This window comes from Erythrolamprus reginae, chromosome 3, assembly GCF_031021105.1.
Source record: "Erythrolamprus reginae isolate rEryReg1 chromosome 3, rEryReg1.hap1, whole genome shotgun sequence".
Lineage (NCBI taxonomy): Eukaryota > Metazoa > Chordata > Lepidosauria > Squamata > Dipsadidae > Erythrolamprus > Erythrolamprus reginae.
This window is the reverse complement of record NC_091952.1, coordinates 207,377,022-207,392,531: the sequence shown is the minus strand read 5'-3', so window position 1 is coordinate 207,392,531 and position 15,510 is coordinate 207,377,022. Positions and strand designations below refer to the sequence as shown.

Genomic DNA, 15,510 nt, shown 5'->3' with positions numbered 1-15,510 from the left:
TCAGTTTGCTCAGTGGCTGAGGATGGTCTTGAAGCTAAGTCTTCTTTGTGCAATCCAATGCTTTCTCCAGGCACTATACTATTAAGTTATAGTGTATGGAATGTACTGTATATCAGTTTCACAGTTTAACTCTTTTGTTTTCCAAATAAAATTCTATCCTACCTGAATGAATTATGAACTCAATACAATTTTTGATTAAAATAAACGAATCATTCCCCAAAGTACAGGTTCCTAATAAATCCACAAGAATGCTTCATTAATTTCAATGCACGAAATGTTTGAATATGTTAGTGAAGTTAACAAATGTGTACGGACTATTTTCACTCTTAATGTTATATACCAGTTCAATCTGTCTGTCAGCAAAATGGCAGTGTCCAATACTGTTTGTTTATTATTGAAAGTAGAACAAAGTAGAACTAAAGACTGTGGTACATAGGGGCTTCCGTACATAGCAATCCATGTGGTAGGCAAGATGAGGAGTAATCAAGTATATCTTAATATTGTGATACTAGATCTCCCCTTATGCACAATGGAACATTATGATGTGTATATAAAATGAAAGCACTTCTGTTGTGATGTTTAGAGGATTTTGATATCATGGTTTGGAATGAATATATTAATATATTCAAACACGTATTGAAATAACTAGCAATAGCACTAGGATTTAGACTTATATACTACCACAGTGCTTTACAGCACTCTCTAAGCAGTTTTCAGAGTCAGAATATTGTCCCCAATAACCTGGGTTCTAATTTTACTGACCTGAGACAAATGGAAGGCTCAGTCAACCTTGGTCAGTGAAATTCAAATTGTGGAACTGCTGGCAATTGTCAGCAGAATTAGCCTGCAATGCTGCATTCTAACTGCTGCGCCACCACAGCCCTGTTGCTAAAAAGGGAATTTCTGTGCTCTATTGGGTTTTAAGCATGACAGATTGAGATGCAATTATATTTTCCCTTTTTCTATCCACAGCATCTTCTGGAAGGATGATGTCATCTGTATTCTTTATTTAAATGCTAATGCATCTGAATTAATCATGTTACTCTCATAGTAGGTGTAACTTTGTCAAGCCACAACTTTCACTATTGTGCATTAAAAATAACTTCACTAGGTTATATTTTTTGCTTAATTTAAAATCTATTCAGTGGTGTGGGTTCACTTCCACAAAGGTGCAATGGAACACCTGGCACCTGACACTGATAACTTTAAAAGTAGCTGCATCTTCTACTGTCTAAAACTGACATGCAATTAACAAAGTTTTATCAAAAGGCAAAATTGGGGACAGAATGAAAACTGGTAAAATAATAGAACTATAACATATAAATGCAAATATTTTGGACATAGGAACAAAAGACATTTTGAGAAAAGACATTTCTGAGTATTTACTATTTTACCGATTTTCTTTCTCATAAGAAAAAATGATTTTATTAACATGTCTTGATTTGGCAGACCAACTAAGTGGCTATTGCTTGAAGTTCAATGTAGTATTCAGGCACACTTTATTGGATTTTCAGGAATTATGATATCATGCACTTTATTTAGAAATATAATGATAGGTTCCATTAAATCATACCCACTCAGCTTATATCATAATGCCTATATTTCATTATTCATTTCAGATTTCAGAGACCTATGCCTTTCTACCAAGAGAAGCAGTGACACGATTCCTAATGAGCTGCTCAGAGTGCCAGAAAAGAATGCATTTAAACCCAGATGGAGCTGATCATAAAGGTAGGTTTAGTGTCAAATAATGAGATGTAAAGCATTTTATTCATAGTTAATTTATATTTTCCTGATTTAAGCAAAGGCTCATAAAAATTGTACACTAGAATGGTTGAAACACTGATGCCATCACATTTTTGCATATACTGTGTTATATGTCTCCAGAATTCTCTGAAAGGGTGATATGTAATACCATGTATGGTCTTACATAGCCACAATAAGGGCAACATTTTTTTCCCTGTTCAATCATGCCCAATTCCTGGAGACTGCCTGGACAAGTCCTTGCAGTTTCCTTGGCAAGGTTTTCTGGAACTGGTTTTCCATTGTCTCCTTCCTGGGGCTGAGAGAAAATGACTGGCCCAAGGTCACACATATGCAGGCAAGACTAGAATTCAGAGTCTTCTGCTCTCTAGGCTAACCTTTCAATCACTACACCAAGACAATATAGTTTTCATTCATTTTCTTTGTACGCAAAAGAATCCCCCCCCCCTAAAATGATATATAATAACTCTCCTCTATCGGTATAATAAGTTAATGTGTGAAAATTCAATGCATGATTTTTTTGCAGCTAAACCCGCCCCCAATTCAATTCAATTTATTAGATTTATATGCCGCCCCTCTCCGAAGACAGTGTTGTGATAGTAGGGGAAAGGATCTGGTGAGTGCAAGGTATACAGTCCAGAGCTCCTGGAGGATGGTACAGTCTGAATCTAACAAATGAAACATCCATGATAATACTGTATTTAGGATGGATTAAAGTACAGATAAACTCTAGGCTAGATGCAAGCCAAACTTAAATTTATTTATTTATTTAATTGGACTTGTATGCCACCCCTCTCTGTGGACTCGGGGTGGCTCACAACATATACCAAAATACATAACAATAGTTTGTCCAATTAATATGCTTAAAAAAGGGATTCTTAAAATTGTAATTTTAAAACATTCATTCACATTCACACAATAATCAAACTAACGACATTCGTTGGACAGGGGAAGGTCTAATGTCCCCAGGCCTGATGGCAAAGATGTGGTTTTAGATTCTTTCAGAAGGCAAGGAGGGTGGGGGCAGTGCAAATCTCCAGGGGGAGCTCATTCCAGAGGGCTGGGCCCCCCACAGAGAAGGCTCCTCCCCTAGGTCCCATCAGCCAACATTGTTTGTTCAACAGGACTCTAAAGAGACCAACTCTGTGGGACCTCACTGGTCGCTAGAATTCGTGTGGCAGAAGGCGGTCTTGGAGATAGTCTGGTCCTATGCCATGTAGGGCTTTATAGGTTATAACCAACATTTTGAATTGTGTCCGGAAACCAATCGGCAGCCAATGCAGTCCAATGCAGTAAATAACATATTCTGAAATGAAAAACTCTGCTCTCTCTCTCCTCTGACTCATTACATCTGTAATTTTCCATTAAATATGAAGTATGAAATATAAATAAGTACTCTAAAATTACATTTGAATTGTAGAAGGAAGGTTCTCTCACAAACAGGGGGAAACTCATAGATCTCATAGAATACATAAGAATTTTGAGGGGAGGCAAAAGTGAGATAATTTTCTCAGATCACTTAGTTACCCTGATTGTATGACTGATTTTATGCCATCCAGTTGCTATTGATTCTTAGTGACACAGATGATGTTATGATGTTTTAATCTTTGGTTGTGAGCTGCCTAGAGTCCCTTGGGAGTTGGGCGGCATACAAATCCAAACAAACAAACAGATAAATGATTTGCCTGTAATCTGGTCTTCAATTCTTCCAGTGGTTCCTATCTCTGAACCATGCCTAAATATTGTTTGCTCCCATTATGTTATTCACTGGCTTATTCACTGGCATATTTAGTGGAGGTTTGAGATAAAACAAGGTTAAAATGCAGAAAAGGGGGATAAGAAATACTAGTCATAAAAAAACTATAGTTAAATGTAGTTTACCTTACTTCACTATACTTTTCCATATCTATCTATCTATCTATCTATCTATCTATCTATCTATCTATCTATCTATCTATCTATCTATCTATCTATCTATCATGTACAAGAAACCAGGTGGAGTTCAAAAGCACTACAAGTTTATTCCAAGTAATCTACTCACAAAAATCTGATCTACTAATGGTCAAGGCACATTGACATCAGATAGCAGTCAACAGACTTCCAAGATCTCTTTCAGGGGTGTAGGGATTCCAAACTCCAGATTGATGATACATTTGACCTACCTTGGGCTCGCCTGGTCATCTCCTACATTATCTCTGGAAATTATCCTGGCTTTCATTGTGTTTATTCCGGTTCATTCCTTGCATTTTGTTTTCAGATCTATCATCTTTTATTTTTGAGAATCCCAACTCCACTGAAGCATACTTCCTGGCCTATGCCTTGCTCTATATCCATTCACTTTTCTTGATGTCACTCACCTTGGTGCTGAATCACAGTATTCATAAGCCATTATTTTTCCACTGCACTGAAATTACTTTATGTTTCTCTTGACATAACCCATTCTTATCCCATTTAACAAAATGGTCAGAAGCATGCTGTTATAGTTATAAACCAATAAAATATTGAATTCCCAAAAGAAGCATGCTGCTACAGATATTCATTTTTGCTCATTTTTGACGAACACTGATAAGTTACATTATGCCACATACTACACATTATTATATTTGCATTTGTATACCTTAACATTTCTCTATTTCCTAATATTTAATAAATATTTTATCAAAATATAGGAATTAATTCAGTTACTATAATTTGTAATTGTTTGCTTCATCTTCTCTGTCAAAAACAATTATGTTGGTATTTAATAATTAATTTTCAGATCCATATTCACGTTATATTATTATTGTGGGAAAGCAGGGGGCGAAACATTTGGTGTTTATCTCAGAAGAGGCAATTCAGTGAAAGACTCTCCCTTATGTAATATTACTGAGTTTATGAACCAATTCTTGCCGTTTTCATATCTTGGACTAGCATTAAAAATCTATATTATTTTTGCTTCCTTATCTTGCCAGCCATGAGTGTCTTGACAACAATCTTGAAAACTTGGTTGCCATTCCCTCCTTCTCAGTTCCCTTTTGGGGAGAAGATCAAAACAAAGTAAGAGATGAAGAGGTCCCTCCGTCATACTTGCTTCTCTCCATCACCTACTATCCTATTATCCTATCCTATGCTATCATTTTCTTGTACTAATAGACTCACCCCTTCCTTCTTTCTTTCACTATTTACAGTACCAAAAAAAGGCCTTTTGGTTCCTTTTAGCATCCCCATGTGAGTCTAAGTTACTTTTGCATTTTAGCCTTCCAACTTTATTTCAATAGCTATTTTCTATGCATTGATTCAGCAGCTTGGTGGCTATATCCACGTTCCATTTCCTAAATATGTCTTTCTAATACTTAGTTCACCTAAAAGCCTGCTGTGCAATTTCTAAAATGTCTATTTTTTTCATTGAAAAGATGTGTAATAAGTGCACCAGCGTGCCTACCGTCTGTCCCAATATTCCCTCTTATCAATACCCATCTTACGTATACAAACAATGTAATATTTATGTATATTACAAATATGTACTTGATAAAATAAACAAATAAATAAAATAAATAACTATAGTTTTGTAATGTATTTTTGAGAAATTCCCAACTTTCTTACACAATCTTGGATCTCAGATTTTCCCCCCCAGAGAATCTTGCATATTACATCTCTGGAACTGCCTTTTCTGAAACATAATGTGTGCACCTTTTACCCCAATTTATTTTTCTATAGTATCTTGTTGTGTTGTTTGGTTTTTAAAATATGATAGGGTTTTATATGCTGTTTTAATATTAGATTTGTTCTACTATAATATTGTTTTTATTATTGTTGTGAGCCGCCCCAAGTCTTCGGAGAGGGGCGGCATACAAATCTAATAAATTATTATTATTATTATTATTATTATTATTATTATTATTATTATTATTATCATCTTGAATCTAAAGATGATATAGTCATTTCTTCCCAAATATCCCATTCCTAACTAGGAAGATTGATTCTTCTGTTCTTGTCTTCAGTCTTCTGAAACATGAAAAAGTCAGCAAGAATACTGAGACATTTTGGAAGTTTGCAGTTTTGGAAAACCTGGTTTTCCAACAAATATCTGGGTTGTTGAAGTTTCCTTTATTACTATGTCTGTCATCCCTGAAAATTCTGTATCCGGAAGTTTTGCCTAGCTTGATGATGTACAGCAGTTGTCCCCATTCATCAATAATACCTTCTTGTTTCCTGCCTTGTGTTTTTATCCAAATCTTCTTGGACTTTGACACTGAATCTCAATATCTGAATGCATTTCCTTCTTGTATAATGATGCTCCTTCACTTTTCTTTGGTCTTTTGAATATGTTATATCTTTCAAAATTATATCATCACCAGATGTGCCATAGATATGGACCTTGGGCACTCTCACAGCCTTGATCAATGTAGGCCAGGGGTGTCAAACTTGATTTCATTGAGGGCCGCATCAGGGTTGTATTTGATCTCAGGTGTTCCTTTCTGTGCTAATCATATAACTGATATCATTCAATGTGGGCATATTTTGTTAAAATGTGCAGAAATCTAACAAAAGCCCTTTTACAGGACAACAACCAGACACATTGAATGTGCTGCCACACTTTCTGAATGCAGTGTCATTCAATTACATATCCTGGATGTAGCTTTCTTGCTGAAATTAAAGTCAGGATTAGTGAGACCAGAGGCTGCTTGAAATTTTATTATGAAGAAAAGTGATACACATGTAATTAATTATGAAGCTTTTATTGCATATCTTGCAATTTTTTCTATATAAAATACCTCAATATATTTTTATTGTCATGCAAAAGTTTGTAGTTATGAAGAAAGTTTTATAATCCCCATGGAGTTTATCAAGTTGCAGTTGCTGATTAATTTTTCCTAAAGTGGAAATATTCTAAATACTTAGTTTGCAATTATTTTGCTTGTAGAACCATATAATTATCACATGATATATAATATGTTTTAATTCTTTCAGATAATGGAAAACCTCCAACTTTGGTGACCAGCATGATTGATTATAATATGCCAATCACAATGGCCTATATGAAGCACATGAAACTACAGCTATTAAATTCTCAACAAGATGAGGTAAATACTTAGTTTGTTCATGTTAATAATACTTATAATTATATTCAAATTACATTTGTGTAATTTGCTGTGTGAGGTTTGAACTTGGGTTAAGAGTTTTTCTTTTTAATGCAATTTTATTTTTCCAAATGGTAAATATGGTAAACATGAGAACTAAAAAACCCCTATTATATAGAGTTCATAAATTTATAGATAGGTAATATTTCACATAATTTTGCTAACTGAACAGCTTGTATCAACAGCTACTGACCAAATAATGGGAAAACAACACGACAGGACATTTTTCTTCATAGTGTTATTGGTTGTCTTGAAAGGAATCAAGAAAGTTTAAAAGCAGTAAATTATCTCGAAACATTTGACTAGCTTGACTACTTGGAAAAATTGAACGACAGGGTTAGAAATAATAAAAATACAATTGTCTCTTACCTATAAATTGGGAAGAGAGAAATATATTTGACAGAGTGGATGAGATGGCACTCACTGAACAGTCTCGGTTTTTTCTCAAACTTGGCAGCTTGAAGATGTGTGAATTCCAATTACCAGAATCCCCAAGCCAGCATTCTTGCTGTGGAATTCTGGGAATTGAAATTCACACATTTTAAGTTGCTACGGTTGAGAAATGCTGCTGGTAAGTATATGTAAAAGAGGAAAAAAGAGAAAAAAGAATGTCCAAAACAACTTGTAGAAAACCAAGACCAATCATTGCCTCCTTAGGCAGTACAGATTAAGAATGACGGCGCCGGACTTACCCGGCAGCAGGCTTTGCTGGAGGGACTGGGAGACACCGGACCTTCATGGCGGCCGCCATCTTGGCCGAATGGGAATTTTTTGCAGTTCTGCCTCTTAGCCGGGCTGTTTTTTCGCCCATTCCACACTGGGGAGATGGATGTGCGGTTAGGGGGTGCTTGCATTTATTAGGTTAATTGGCTTACCTTTGGTCATTTGGGTAGGCAGGTTAGGGGCGGAAAACTGGGGGGTGGTTTAGCAACCGCGCGTTCTCCCTTGGGCATCTTTGGGGATGATTGACAGGTTCTCCGCAAGCTCATGGAGGGAGCGACTGCCTGAGCAGCTGGGGGAAACCTGTCTTTGGGTCCTGCACCTTTAATTCCCGGATTCGGGTTAGCCGGTGGGACCCCCCTCATGCAAAGCATGGCAGGGTCGCAGGTGATGGAGTGGTCCCTCACCTGGACTTGCATCGAGATACACCCATGAGTTGCCCAGGAAGTTTTTTGTCCTAACGTCATTTCCGCCCCTGAAGTATTTGTTTGACCCCGCAGGTCCATTTCCGGGTCATAGTTGATTATGCTAATATATGCAAATTTAATGAATAAATTATGCAAATTTATGTTAATAAAAATGACCCAGTTTAAATCCAGCTCTTGTGTCCGTGTCGTTACTCCGTCTCTCCAGCAATAGAGAGATTCATTTTTACCCAATCTAATATATTTTACTTAAAAAAGTCAGCATTTGAAAAGAAAACATTCTGAAGAAGAAATGGGAAAGCTTTCCCTTTGAACTAATTAATAATCTGCTTCTAATCTAAAAGTATAAAATAAAGACAAAAGAATATGTTAATTGATTCTCTCTCAAGCTAATTCTGTCCCATCCGCAAGAGCATAACCATCAATAAAATGAGGAAGAGGACAAGAACAGCTTATCATTTGATCTGTTGATCCTCTACATCAGTGTTTCCCAACCTTGGCAACTTGAAGATATTTGGACTTCAACTCCCAGAATTCCCCAGCCAGCGAATGCTGGCGCTGGGGAATTCTGGGAGTTTAAGTCCAAATATCTTCAAGTTGCCAAGGTTGGGAAACACTGCTTTACATTCCTCTTAAAAGATTGCTGTTGATTGTAATAGTATACCTCCAAGAAGCTCTAAGAATTTAGATTTATATGAGAAAAAAATTGGTAAGAAGGTACCTTTTGTTCAACATAGCCAATATGATCCAATTTGTAATATCTTGTACTCTGTCAAATTCTATCTGTATCCACACTAATCTTTAAAAGCAATGAAAGATTTATTTTCACAGCAGAATTTTTTTTATTATGCATATATGATGCTGTATCATATAAATATTACACCTACATTTTTGAACACATTTTTGTAACATTTGCACATTTACAATCAGCTTTCCTTAATGTAGACATCAGATGGCAGCACCAAGCCAATTTTGGCTAACCTCTGAAAAAGTTAACAAGGTGATTCCATGTTACTACTCGGATGGGAACTTTATACTATGCCATATTTTCTGATCATAGTTAAAATATTTCCATGATCCATCATGAAAAAAGATATCTTGCTGAGAGGCTTAAATTATAACCTATTCCAATTTTTCTGGGTGTAAGAACTGTTGAATACAGTCAATCCTATTTAGCAGGGATTATCCGTCTGAATAGACAGAATCAGAAAAGCAGTATATTTACAAACTATAGCTGCAAGTTTGAAAAGTGTGCTATAATAAGCTGCTCTGCTGTGTCTACTCTGTATATTAGTGGGGCTATAATTGTGGTGTTTTGTTACCCCCTGCAACTATCCACATGAACATCTGACTATTTCCTACAAATGTACACTCTATAGTAATTTTTAAAAAAGAATATCAACTGTCTGGCTTACAGCTGGCATATGTGAAAACTGGCAATTAGTGCTAAGATTCTGGGCCATGGCCATTATCTCGGGGTGTCAGTTTCTCATATTGGATGTTGCAGAAGTATCCAAGGTTAACACGTTATGCCGTGTTACTCTACTTACCTATTATGAATGCATCCTGGAAGACAGGATGATCAGTCTTAATTTGTGACATGACAAGAACCAGGAGCACGGCTACAACTAAGGGGTTGTGACCTAGCCCCAGTCATAAAAAATAGTACCATAAACACGGGAGCTACAAAACACTTCCATTATTTTTCATTAGGTTAATTTATTTGTAATTGACTATTTTTTGGAGAAAAAAAGGATTGCCTCCAGTTAGAAGCCTAGTCGATGATAAGTCAAATTAGCCTTGTTAGATATGCCTTCTTTCTTCTTTTTTAAAATTCATTTTTATTGATTTATTACATCTGCATACCACCTTTCCCTCTTCCTATTTTTCTCTTCCTATTTCCCCCCCTATAACAATAACTCCATGAGGTAGGTTGAGGTGAAAGGGACTCGCTGCTCCAAAATCATCTAGTTGGCTTTTTGAGGATGAAAGTAGACTAGAGTCTTTCCTTGCTCCTAATTGAGTACTCCTTTGGAATTGTTTGAAGGAATGAAGTGAGCAGGGGGAATCATGACACATTCCTAGTCAATACATGATTATGACTTGTAAGTGACCTTGGATGTGACCTTGGGTGTGAGAGGAAAGAGCCACAGTGCTGGAACTATACTTGTCACTTTCTCATAGTTGTAAGAAAATATCAACTTATCTGTTATAATTGTGTTGTGTATCACAACAAGCAGAAATGAAAAGAAACCCAAAGCTATTTACCATGTAGGTTTTACTGATACATTCCCGGTTTGCAGGTGTAGGGAACGGCAATTTAGGCCATTTCATTATTTACAATGAATCAATTTACTATAATTTAAATTGGGGATTCCCTACTTTTTTGGGATTGATAGCAGATCTAGATTTTTGAGTATATGTGAATGCTCTTGCAAAATAGACTACTTTGTAAAGACGTCATTACCCATTCATAAAATAACTTATGTGGTAAACAATCTATTAGAAAGCACTCATTTAAAACAATGCTACCTGACACTTATAACTGCTTCCTGGGTAATACTTATTATTTTTGGTAATAAGTTACCAAATTACTACATTTATTCTTTCCATGAAAATAAAAGCTTTGAAAGCTAATTCTTCCTCTGAATGGGGATCCTGGGAATAATTAGTCCATTTATTTAGTCATTTTGTTTCACTTACTACATTTGTTTATTTTAGTTATCCATTTAGGTATACAGTGATCCCCCGATTATCGCGAGGGTTCCGTTCCAAGACCCCTCGCGATAATCGATTTTTCACGATGTAGTGGTGCGGAAGTAAAAACACCATCTGCGCATGCGCGCCCCTTTTTCCATGGCCGCGCATGCGCAGATGGTGTTTTTACTTCCGCACCTGGGAAGACCCAGCAGCTGAGGAGCCGCCTGCCTGCCCGCTTGTCCGCCGCTTTTCAGCTTATCCGCCGCTTGTCCGCTTGTCCGGACGCCGCTTTTCCGCCCGCCGCTTGTCTGCCGCTTTTCCGCTTGTCCGGCCGCTTGTCCGCTTGTCCGGCCGCCTCTTGTCCGCCGCTCTGGGAGTTGAAGACCCAGGGAAGGTTCCTTCGGCCGCCCACCAGCTGATCTGCTCGGCAGCACAGTAGCAGCGAGGAGCCGAAGATGGGGTTTCCCCGTTGCCCACGCAAAGGGGAAACCCCATCTTCGGCTCCTCGCTGCTACTGCGCTGCCAAGCAGATCAGCTGGTGGGCGGCCGAAGGAACCTTCCCTGGGTGCCGCCTGCCGCTCGAGAGCAAGAGGGGGAGAGATAGAGAAAGAGAGAGAAGGAAAGAAAGAGATGAGAGAGGGAGGAAGAGAGTGTGAGAGAGGAAGAAGCAAGATAGAGAAAGAGAGAAAGAAAGATGAGAAAGGAAGGGAGTGACGTCATCGGGTGGAAAAATCGCGATATAGCGTTTCGCAAAGATCGAGATCGCGAAACTCGGGGGATCACTGTATACTATAACCTTGTTATAGTTTTATTCAGTTACTGCATAGAGTAGAGGAGGTGGGTTATCTCCACATTTTCGGTAGAGGTATGGATAGGTCTCCCTTGTTTAGATCTCAATGTGAACATATACTGTAGGTGGTGAAGAAATAAAACTAGGGCCAGCAAGCTGGTTTCCTTTGCCTCTTGCATGATGTTAACTGTGTTGAGGGGGAAAGACTTATATAAAACTACTTTTATTCTGGAATAGTGTTGTTTTTTTCTGATGAGTACTTTTTCCAGCAGACTAGTAAAATAATTTTCATGCTAGATTACAGTAAGTATGATAGAAAATGAATCTCTATCCTTCCATCAGGAAAGAGTTCATTTCATGGATATATTGTATACTTTGAAGAATAAATTGACAGACAGGGCCTAGAAAATGTAAACAAATTGTATATGTAATTTAATGCTTCATAATTTAAAAAAACTGCATGCTGAATTTATACCGAATGTTTATTTATAAGAATTAATTCATCATGCTTGCATATATGTTGGGTGGAAAACAAAACTCGACTTATACATTAATGCTTTTTAATAACAAGGACTAGTATTGAAACAATAATAATTGTTCTGATTCATTACTTAGCCATAATTTATTCCTCTGCTTTAATTTTCCCCAAAATAATTTTTCCCTAACCTTCATATTCCTTTATCTGATGTCTTACCAAAGCTTCTATTACAATTTGATGGAGTTCTTCTTTGCTAGGATTTGTAGCAAAGATATAACACTATGTACCACTGTTACCTTACACTATTTCATTCTGCATTTTTAAGAGATAGAAGTATTATGGTGACCTGTTTGTAGAAATTAGAGCTGTTTTGTGCAATCTTCTACCTATGAATCAATTTATACATAACGTGTGTGGGAATATAGGTTTCCAGGGGGGAATCAGCTAGTTAATTATTCTTTATATAGATGTTTACAATCTTAAGTTTTCTGACTCTTTATATGTATTTCTTGGTAGATTTGTTACTACCTGACATAATCCAATTCACACAAACGTGTTTGAAAAATACCTTGATACTTTAAATATGCTGTGATACGGAATATTATATTTTCAGGATGAAAGTTCCATAGAAAGTGATGAATTTGATTTGAGTGATTCTACCAGAATGTCTGCTGTGAATTCTGACCTCAGTTCAAATCTTGAAGAAAGAATTCAAAGTCCACAAAATCTTCAAAGTCAGCAAGATGGTAAGATATTTTAATGTTGAATAGAGGAAGATGAGTTTTATTGCTAAGGTTTTTTTCTTTATTGATTTTTGGTTTTGTTTTTCTTCCATTCAATTGGGTCCAATTCTCGGAGACTGCCTGGACAAGTCTCTGCATGATTTTTGGCAAGATTTCTCACAAGTGACTTTCTAGTACCTCTTTCCTAGGACTGAGAGAAAGAGGCTAGAGCTGGCTTTGTGCTTAAGGCAAGGTTAACCACCACACCAAACAGGCTCTTTATTTCTGATTATTTGCAGACAATTGTTGATTCCTGAACGTGACGAACTATTTCATAGGATTGTTGAAACCATTTTAAACAAAAACAATGTGTGTGTGAATGTATCATTAAAGTAGCTGTGTTCTATCACTACCCACCTTTGTGTATTTGCTTTATTTATTTATTTATTTTGTCCAATACACAATGAGGGTTTTAGTGGGTATATATCTATATACACATAGTAAAATACATGATGAAAGTTATAGAGGAGATACTCATGGTAAAATATATTTAAGAAAGAATAGAAAAGAAGATATAGTAATAGAACATATCAATGAAAGAATAGAAGGAGAGATATAGGAATAGAAGACAGGTATAGGAGATATAGGAGAGCAATAGGACAGGAGACGGAAGGCACTCTAGTGCACTTGTACTCGCCCCTTACTGACCTCTTAGGAATCTGGATAGGTCAACTGTAGATAATCTAAGGGTAAAGTGTTGGGGGTTTGGGGATGACACTATGGAGTCCGGTAATGAGTTCCACGCTTCGACAACTTGGTTATTGAAGTCATATTTTTTACAGTCAAGTTTGGAGCGGTTAATATTAAGTTTAAATCTGTTGTGTTAAAATGATGGAGACTCTACTCAAAAAGAGGATAAATCAGCAACTAAAAAACAATAACTTATTGGACCCAAATCAGCATGGCTTTACTGAAGGCAAATCATGTCAGACTAATCTCATTGATTTCTTTGACTATGTCACAAAGGTGTTGGATGAAGGTGGTGCCGTGGATATTGCCTACCTGGACTTCAGCAAAGCCTTTGATACAGTTCCACATAAAGAGCTGATAGATAAATTAGTGAAGATTGGACTTAATCCCTGGATAGTTCAATGGATTTGCAGCTGGCTGAAGCGTAGACATCAGAGAGTTATTGTTAATGGCGAGTATTCTGAGCAGAGTCAGGTTACAAGCGGTGTGCCACAAGGGTCTGTTCTGGGTCCTATTCTTTTTAATATCTTTGTGAGTGACATAGGGGAAGGTTTGGTAGGGAAGGTTTGCCTATTTGCCAATGACTCTAAAGTGTGCAATAGGGTTGATATTCCTGGAGGTGTCTGTAATATGGTAAATGATTTAGCTTTACTAGATAAATGGTCAAAGCAATGGGAACTGCAGTTTAATGTTTCCAAATGTAAAATAATGCACTTGGGGAAAAGGAATCCTCAATCTGAGTATTGTATTGGCAGTTCTGTGTTAGCAAATACTACAGAAGAAAAGGATTTAGGGGTAGTGATTTCTGACAGTCTCAAAATGTGCGAACAGTACAGTCAGGCGGTAGGGAAAGCAAGTAGGATGCTTGGCTGCATAGCTAGAGGTATAACAAGCAGGAAGAGGGAGATTATGATCCCGCTATATAGAATGCTGGTGAGACCACATTTGGAATACTGTGTTCAGTTCTGGAGACCTCACCTACAAAAAGATATTGACAAAATTGAATGGGTCCAAAGACGGGCTACAAGAATGGTGGAAGGTCTTAAGCATAAAACGTATCAGGAAAGACTTAATGAACTCAATCTGTATAGTCTGGAGGACAGAAGGAAAAGGGGGAACATGATCGAAACATTTAAATATATTAAAGGGTTAAATAATTCCCAGGAGGGAAGTGTTTTTAAAATGAAAGTGAACACAAGAACAAGGGGACACAATCTGAAGTTAGTTGGGGGAAAGATCAAAAGCAACATGAGAAAATATTATTTTACTGAAAGAGTAGTAGATCCTTGGAACAAACTTCCAGCAGACGTGGTAGATAAATCCACAGTAACTGAATTTAAACATGCCTGGGATAAACATATATCCATCCTAAGATAAAATACAGAAAATAGTATAAGGGCAGACTAGATGGACCAGGAGGTCTTTTTCTGCCGTCAGACTTCTACGTTTCTATGTTTCTATGTGTGCTCTTGTGTTGTTGTGGTTGAAGCTGAAGTAGTCGCCGACAGGCAGGACGTTGCAGCATATGATCTTGTGGACAATACTTAGATCTTGTTTAAGGCATCTTAGTTCTAAACTTTATATATTTGCTTTGCTCCACATCTTGCCCTAACAGAAATATTACCTATGTATGCAGAGCCATGTAAATTGGATAGACTTTGAAACCATTATGAAAGTCTTAAAAAGGGCATGCTTTAACGTTTCAAATATATTTTGTGAAACACAACCTCTGCATCATTAACACTATGGTCAGATTTGCAAATAAGTATAAACTACCTACACGCATCCTAGATCAAACATTGGGACCTACCTGTCTACTTCGTAGTACGTCAGCATGATCTTAAAGACATCACCATCATTTATACCATGTGAGATGCTGAGTACTAGACAGATTGTCACAGTACTAGACAGGCTGGTCTGATCACTTCTCAAACTTCACATAACTCCTTTACATCATAAGTAACCAAGAGCTGTCAGAAAGCCAATCCACATCAGCAGTCTACAAGAAACAGATCAAATACAAAACTTCCAAGATGTAGTT

At 37.0% G+C, this 15,510-nt stretch overlaps 1 protein-coding gene across 2 annotated transcripts in view; it reads left to right on the top strand.

The window, feature by feature from the left end:
* The window catches only part of NOL4 (nucleolar protein 4), a 140,338-nt gene that overhangs the window by 61,579 nt on the left and 63,249 nt on the right, over positions 1-15,510 (top strand). For both annotated transcript variants that reach the window (XM_070749153.1, XM_070749152.1), the window contains exons 3-5: positions 1,620-1,731; positions 6,715-6,827; positions 12,611-12,743. In XM_070749153.1, coding sequence (XP_070605254.1) covers positions 1,620-1,731; positions 6,715-6,827; positions 12,611-12,743 — 358 coding nt within the window. The remainder of the gene's footprint in view (positions 1-1,619; positions 1,732-6,714; positions 6,828-12,610; positions 12,744-15,510) is intronic.